This window comes from Dioscorea cayenensis, unplaced genomic scaffold, assembly GCF_009730915.1.
Source record: "Dioscorea cayenensis subsp. rotundata cultivar TDr96_F1 unplaced genomic scaffold, TDr96_F1_v2_PseudoChromosome.rev07_lg8_w22 25.fasta BLBR01000122.1, whole genome shotgun sequence".
Classification (NCBI taxonomy): Eukaryota; Viridiplantae; Streptophyta; class Magnoliopsida; order Dioscoreales; family Dioscoreaceae; genus Dioscorea; species Dioscorea cayenensis.
Genome location: NW_024086513.1, coordinates 59,024 through 67,180, shown reverse-complemented (window position 1 = coordinate 67,180; position 8,157 = coordinate 59,024). Strand labels below are relative to the sequence as shown.

Here is an 8,157-nt window from a genome sequence, read left to right as displayed (position 1 = left end):
ACCTGACAAAAATTTACCCATATTACTTGTACTTCTATTAACGTATTGACTCCCAAATGCATGACAGAGGTATCACATTATATTAAAACAATATAAAATCAATAGTTGATAAAAGTTGCCACTGGAATGAAAAATTGTTTGGCAAGTTCCAAAATCAAGATGAACGCATAGCAAGAAGCACCACTACAGGTTAACAGTTTTTTATGTATTGTGCTAATGGCCACCTTAAGACTTAGATGCATCCTTTCAATTAGTCCTTAATCACAGGGATTGACAAAAATAAATAAAAATAATAATAATTATATAATAAGGCCACAAAATACATTGATCTCTTTGTGGTGCACAGCAACAAGATGCTGTTGTAGCTAAGGACATAGCTTGATCACTTACGGTGCACAAATGACATCAACACTAGAAAGTTAACCTCCTCATAAATCTCATCCTAAGTCCAGCATACAATCATCATTAAAAATAAAATCTACAATGGTCAATATTATCTGCAGTCAATGTACAAGAAACTCCCTGAAGAAGAAGCAAACTCACAGTAGGGAATGTATCATTTGAAGATTGTGCCTTGTTGACATGGTCATTTGGATGCACAAACTTTCCACCACGTTTATGACCAAGAATCTCGGCTGCTCTATTGGCTATCACCTGTGATGATAGAAAAGCAATGGTAATAGAATATCAAAATTACGGACTCTAGAAAAGTGCATCTTAATCAACACAAAACATTTTTTATTGACCTCATTGGCATTCATGTTGCTTTGGGTTCCACTTCCAGTTTGCCAAATCACAAGAGGAAAATGATCATCCAATTTTCCCTCAGCCACCTCTTGTGAAGCTTGCATTATTGCATTCCCAATAGTTGGGTCAAGACCATAATCCATGTTCACCTGTACAAAAGTGTTACTACGCATACATCCAATTTTTAATAATTAATATGAATCACAAAAGACAGACATACTTCAAAGGAACAGAACAAGTTGCCATAGACCATCAGTGGATTGTGATACGAACCAATCATCAAGATTATGAAAATATGACTCCATGGAAAACAAAACCAGCCATCAGATTACATGATTACATCAAATTATTAGGACAATATGAAAGAGCAATGAATGTTGAAAAAGATGTGTATCTGTGCTAATTACTATCCTTAAGCCAGAACTGTTTGCCGGTCAGGATTCCTTCATGCTCAACAACCAACCAAAAAATCTCCCAATAGTAGGATAAATGGATAATCTAAATAAATATATATAAATAAAGAAGATGCCTATCAAGTAAGATGCGGACCACATAGGATATTCATAGGATGAACAAGACACAAATAAACAGATTGAACAAAGCCAGGAGGTAGTTTTCAGGATATTGACTGAATACTGTTCTGAGAACATCTACTCTTGTCTGACAGAATTATACTCCCAAAAGTGGGAAAAAACTATAAATTTATGCCAAAAATCAATAACAAGAACCACAAAAACACAAAAAACCATCAACTTTATTGCAGCCTTGGAGATTCAAAGAGTAAAATTTATATATGCCACAGGATTAGCATGTTTCCCTTCATTAAAAACAAAGAAAAGGAATAACAAACGTTTTCATGGATGAAAGGAAGCTGACATCAAACAGAAAATGACAGCATAAAAAACAATAACAAGAACCACAAAGACACTAGAACTTCAACTGCATTGCAGACTTGGAGATTCTAACAGTAAAATTTCTATATGCCACCAAATCAGCATTTGCCCCTCCAACACACACGCGCGCACAGACACATTTTTTCATGGACAAACGAAAGCTGGCATCGAACAGAAAATAACAGAAAAATCAATAAAAAAAGAACTACAAAACATGAAAAACTTCAAATTTATTGCACGCTTGGATATTAAAACGTAAATATTTCCTTATCCCACCATATCAACATGTTTCCCTCCACCAAAACAAAGCAAAACATTTTCATGAACGAAAGAAAGCTGAAATCAATCAAAAATGTCATTTTTGGTCTTAAGAAGACAACAAACCTTAGCCGCACACTTCTTAAGGATACCAAAAGCGCGGATGATCTGCTCAGGCATGCGCTCGCGCTCGCCGCCAATCTCAAAATTCTGCAATGATCTCTGCGTCTGAGCACCCCACAACCTAAAGAAACACCAAACAAACAGATCCAAACTCAAACCAAAATAAAAAACCAATAAAATAAGAACTTAAGGTTTCGAGATCAAGACTTGTCCGAGGGGACGAGAATGGGGCCAAAAGTGTCGCGTTCCTCGCGGAAACCAGTGGAGATGTGGCGGGAGAAGGCAAGGCCGAGCAGCAGCGGTGCTGCCTGCTTCCGAGACGTCGCCGATTGGCAGGATGCTCGCCGGAGAGCGCTGATCATGGCCATGATTCACAGGCCCAGAGAGAGAGAGAGAGAGAGGTGGAGGCGGGGAAAGGTTGAGGAGAAAAAGAGCTCCATTTTCTACTTTTGAGATATGTTATTAATTATAAAAATTAAAATTTTATTTCCCAAAAAGCCCTTCTTTTCTGTTCTTTTATTGGATGTCATTGTGTGTAATAGGGCAACCGGCCCGGCGGGCCCGACCCGCCAGGTTGCGGTTCACCGGTCCACTGACCCTGATCCAGCCCGACTGGATGTAGAACCCGTCGGGCTAGGTTGGCCTGTCGAACCCGGCGGGTCCGGGTCATAGGAAACCGAGCCTGGAACCGGCCCGGCTTCCATGTTGACCCGGCGGGCCGGCGGGTCGGGTTGCAACCCGGTTTTAAGCCGGGGTTGACCTGTCGGGCCACGAGTTGGGGCAAGCCCAACCCGTAACCGGCCCGTCTCTATGACGGGCCGGTTACGGGTTGTTGGCCCGACCCACCAGGTTAGTGACTCGGCGGGCCGGGGCTGGTCGGGCCGAGTTGTCGGATGGCTCTCTCTCTCTCTCTCTCTCTCTCTATATATATATATATATATATAGTAAGGGTTTCATGAAAATGAGATTATTTTTAATTTTTGTATTTTTTGAGTTTTATTGTAATTATCTGCAGGCATGTGAGAACTTTGAAAAAAAATTAAAAATTGATGGTTTACTCATAAAAAAAATGAGAATATTGCTCAAAAAATTTTAATGTAGTTTTATTGTGTGTGTGTGTGTGTGTGTGTGTGTGTGTGTGTGTGTGTGTGTAAGGGATGAATTAGCAAGAGGATTAAGTAATTTATGAAAATAAGATTTTTTTTATTTTTTATTTTTTTCTGATTTATTGTAATTGTCCGTATGCATGTGCAAACTGGAAAAAAAAACGATGGTCAACACCTCTCCATTAAAAAAAAATTGCATTGATATATTTTTAAAAATAAAAATTAATATTGTTCAATATATTTTTAAAAATAAAAATTAATATTGTTCAAACTTTTTAATGTAGTTATATATATATATATATATATCAATCGTTTTTTGGTCTATTAGCATTGATTCTCCGGTCAAGAGCTATAAGTGGGATCCAGTATCATCATTTTGGCAGGTCCTCCAAAGTTAAGCATCACTTTCTTTAACAGAAGAAGATACAAAAGACACATCAAAAATATCATTGAGGTGAATAACTACTTCTTCGAAGACTGTGTTTGATGGCAAACTAGATCGATAGTCTGTAGGTTGAACAGATGAACCGTTTCTAGCACCAGTCAGGTTTTCTAATTAGACTATAATTGCAACTGAATCAGTGTTGAGTTCACCCCATATGGTGAATTGGATGGAATACCTTGTTTGGATTGGCTTTTAGTATAAGTGTTTTTTTTTAAGTTCTGTAGAAGCACTTTTAAAAAAAATGCTTTTCAGAGTAAGTTAAGTGTTTTTCTGTATTTTATGTTTGGATAGATTAATGCAGAAGTGTTTTTTTATGTGTGAAGTTGTTTTGATGTGAATTTGTAAAAACACTTTTGGAGATAATAAATTACTAAAATGAGCATTCAATGGCTTTTTATTAATTTACTATTATGTAGTGATATTAATAATGATTATGATAATAATAATAACTTAATGTATTATAATTATAATTACAATTATAATTATAATACATTAAGTATTATATAATAATTATTATTATATAATTAATAGTATAATAATAATTATTATTATAATATTAATTATATAATTATTATTATTACCGTTGTCATTAACCCAAATATGGAAATCAAGGATGGTAGAGAAGAATTGAGGGAGATTGATTGTTTGTGAGGGTTACTTTAGTAATTTGATAATCCCAAAATAGCTTCTCAGAAGTGCTTTTCTGAAAAGCACCTTTGGGGCAGCTTCTGAAAAAAAGCTGAATTTTAGCTTTTTTTCATAGCTTCTGCTTCTGTCCAAAAGCCCAAACAAACATGTTTTTTAAAACTCATAAGTGCTTAACTTATAAAAAAACACTTTTGGGCTTTAAAAAAGCCAATTCAAAAAATTAAAAAAAATTATATCAACTTATGAAAAAGGCAAAAGGGTAATTGCAAGCTGAGAGGTTTTTTATGATGATACTTGCTCTGAGAGGAGGGATTAATGAAAAAGAGAAGAGAGAGAATACAAGAGAAAAGGGAAACTAAGAAGGAAGAGAGGAAGAAAGGAGTTGAGCCATAACAAGAGGTTGATCGATAAATCGGTGTTGGAGTTCATCTAAATTTGTTGGAGTGATCCTTGCAAGTTGCTCTCCTCAGCCTTAGGGTTTGCTTCCTCATTCTATACTCTTCTTCTTAATGTGTGTTGTATGAAACTCTCTATTGTAGATGCATTGTTGCTATTCCACTAGTTTTATCGAGTGAGAACCCTTGCCATCCCATACTTGATATAGTGAGCATGTTTAAGCGGCTCTAAAAAGCCCCATGGTTATTCCTTGATTAGAAGGGTTTTCCACATAAAAACCTTGGTGTTTGCTTATTGTGTTGATGTTCATCTCGTTCTAACACATATTGACAAGTTTGGTAGTGTCTTAGGTTTTGTTTTGAAGGTTTGGAGTGTATTGGACCTAAGAAGGTCATACAAGCCTCATAGAACCTCTACAAGTTCGGCTGAACACTGTACAAGAAACATGCGACTGCACAGAGACTGTATAGACTTGGTAGAGAGTTCTTGTGGCAATTTGCTGGCGCATGCAAACTGCACAATGAATAATAACAATGCTACAGTACTAGTGAACAATGATTTTACTAGACCGAGGAATCTTGTTATTAGTGTGTGACACAAACAGACCGCATAGTAAATAGTAACATCACCACAGTGTCATAACACAATAGCATTGCTAAAGCGACTTTCGCTAAATTTTACTCTGTTGCATTATCAGGAACCCCCAATAATCAGTAAAAACCAATATGAACCTGTGATTTATATATGAATTGGAGGTTAAACCATGGTTTTTTTTAAGTAAACAAGTTTTTAGAAAAATAAAAATATTGTATCAAATTAAATTATTTAAAATATCTATATTGATCTAATATTAACCCAATTAATCCAATCGTTCAACTGATAACCCAATGACTCAACACCTCAACCGGTTTAACGTCCGGTCCAGATCAAATAACTATACCTGTGTGAATTAAGCACAAACTAGGGAGACCCATGCAGGAAGTTAAAATCAAGTGAAAATCCATGCAATGTTCTGTCTTCAAATGCACCGAACCCATTCATTAGATCATAGCTGGTGCAGTCCAACCAGTGTTAGAGGGTGAACTTGCACCCGGATCCAACTGCACTAGACCCATTGCACAAGATCTGGGCTACCCTAATCGCCAGTTGATTAAACTCAAAAAATAATCCCACGGATACGATTTTTTGGTAGTTACTACCGAACCGAGATGTGATTCATCCTCACCCGTTAAATAGCCTCAATTTAGTGATTTCTAAACAAAGAACAACAATCTTTTAATGTAATTATTAACCTATCATTATATTATATAATAAATAAATATCAAAATTTATAAAACTTATGATTAAGAATGAGTCACGTCTTACCACGGAACCGAATCACCTGGATTATTTTTCATTAAACTCTACTAGATCCATGCTCAAATTCAGTCCCTCTTTAAGTCAGGTGTGTTTGGACCAAACCGTGAACCCAACACCGCACCCACCTCCCAAACCCAACAAGCCCTCTTTCCAGCACCCAATTCCTCACCAAGTATATATCACTTGCCCTGAACCCATCTTGGCATCCGAACATGTCAGCATGCTTCACATGATTTGAAGATGAAAATGATCAAAGATTCATTGGGATATGTGCTATGATCAAGATATAGGGACTAAGATTGGTCAACGGTCATTACACAATTTTGACACGTTTTGGAACCCGTTTCCAACCAAAACTCTGAATAGTAAAAGTCAACCATGTTGTTTTTAGTACCTCTCATGGTCCATTCTTTGGTTAGCATGTTTTTTTTCTTGTAAGTTTCATAGGACCACTAAAACCCTACAAAATTTTCAATGCTGAATAAATCCCCAATTTAGAAAAAAAAAAAATTCTTATCCATCCTTATTTTAAAAAGTTATTACTTTATTATTATTATATATATATATATATTCTCAGTAGAGCAACATTCCGGTAATATGAAATTTTAATAAATTCCATCACTTTCGTGTGATTGGTTGCTAGAGTCAAATGAAAGATTGTTAAAATTAAAAACAAATTTATTAGATCCCAACAACCTCTCACAAATAGGGCATAAGAAAGAATTTGTCAATAAAAAGATTTATTAACAAAAATAAATTATGAAATATTTTTTTAAGAGCTAGGATAGGATATTATAATATCAAATTAACATCGAATCTTAGCTTGTTAGTTATTTTTAAATACTATTTTTTTGGCAAAAAAAGGTAAAAACCAAAAAAATAAGAAGTGATTGATTACAAACTAAGTTGGCAAATACTAATTCATACCAATTAAATCATATTAGTAATTTTTAAATTTTTTTAATCTCTACACCTAATTTGTATTTTTACTCCAAATGTGTTTCTTTTGCCTTTTTAGAATTATTATTATAATATATATATAAGCATGTTGCTTTTGCATGTTTTTCCTTTTTTTTTTGAAAAAATAATATAATACTCAAACTAAGAGTTGATGCTTGGAATAAGTTGATTCTTGAAATCTTGTGACCTTATTTATAGCCATATTATTTATTTATTTCTCCATTTATTTATTAATATTATCCATATATGAGAGACATGATGACTTGGCACCATCTTCTTCTTTCTTTTTTGTGCTCACATTTCTATATGGCCCATTAGACGTGGCCATTTTGAATCGAAAACTGCGAACCGAACCGAACCGAATCCCAGAAAAACCGGAACCGAAAAACAGTAACTCGTCACTAAAACCGAACCCGAACCTTCATATAAGGTTCGGTTCCGGGTTTCAAAACTTTAAAACCGTGGAACCCGATGGCTCAACCGTGAGTTTCCATATGCTGGGCTCAACCCAGCGCTCACATACTGGCTCAACCAAAGGTTCAAAACAAAAGTATTATATTATATAAATATAATATGAATAATGTCATACTATATAAATAACGTCATTTATGATTAGGTTTTTATTTTGTTAATATCATTAATTAGTAATTAATTAAGTAATTGCATGTTTAAAGATATTTTAAATAATTAATTAAAGATATTAACCAAATTGATTATTGATTAGGTCTAATTTTGAATACTTGATTAGCCGATTAGGTCTGATTTGTGACATTCGATCCAACTTATATGTATTGTCTTGCACGCGAAACTTTTCATACTCATGCAAGAGGATAAGTTATAATTAATTGATTATGCCACAAAATTATTGAGTTACAAATTAAATATGGATTTATTAAAACAATTTAATTAACGAGAAGTACTTAAATATTCAATTCTTTAGTAGATTTCTATATTATTTTTATAATTTAATATAAAAAAACAAAAGACTAGACTTTTATATATCTTCCGTTTTGAAACTTACAAAAATTAACGTAGTTCATATTAAATTATATTTATTTTTATATAAATGAAAAATATACTAAGTAAAAAATGCTCTCATGCAAAACATTTGAAACATTAAAAAAATATATAAATAAATAAAAATAAAAATAAACATGAATATATATGTGTATATATATATCAATTTGCCTGATTTTGTTGATCATTTAAAGATATATATATA

At 34.0% G+C, this 8,157-nt stretch overlaps 1 protein-coding gene across 1 annotated transcript; it reads right to left on the bottom strand.

The window, feature by feature from the left end:
* Positions 1–543: 543 nt before the first annotated feature.
* LOC120253593 (fumarate hydratase 1, mitochondrial-like) lies at positions 544–2,446 on the bottom strand (the record flags this gene model as incomplete). The annotated part of the gene is made up of 4 exons (XM_039261908.1): positions 2,229–2,446; positions 2,025–2,142; positions 747–896; positions 544–654 (listed from the first exon to the last, which is right to left on the bottom strand). Coding segments are annotated over exons 1-4 (540 nt in total), but the record flags the coding sequence as incomplete, so codon positions are not given.
* Between the last annotated feature and the right edge of the window lie 5,711 nt (positions 2,447–8,157).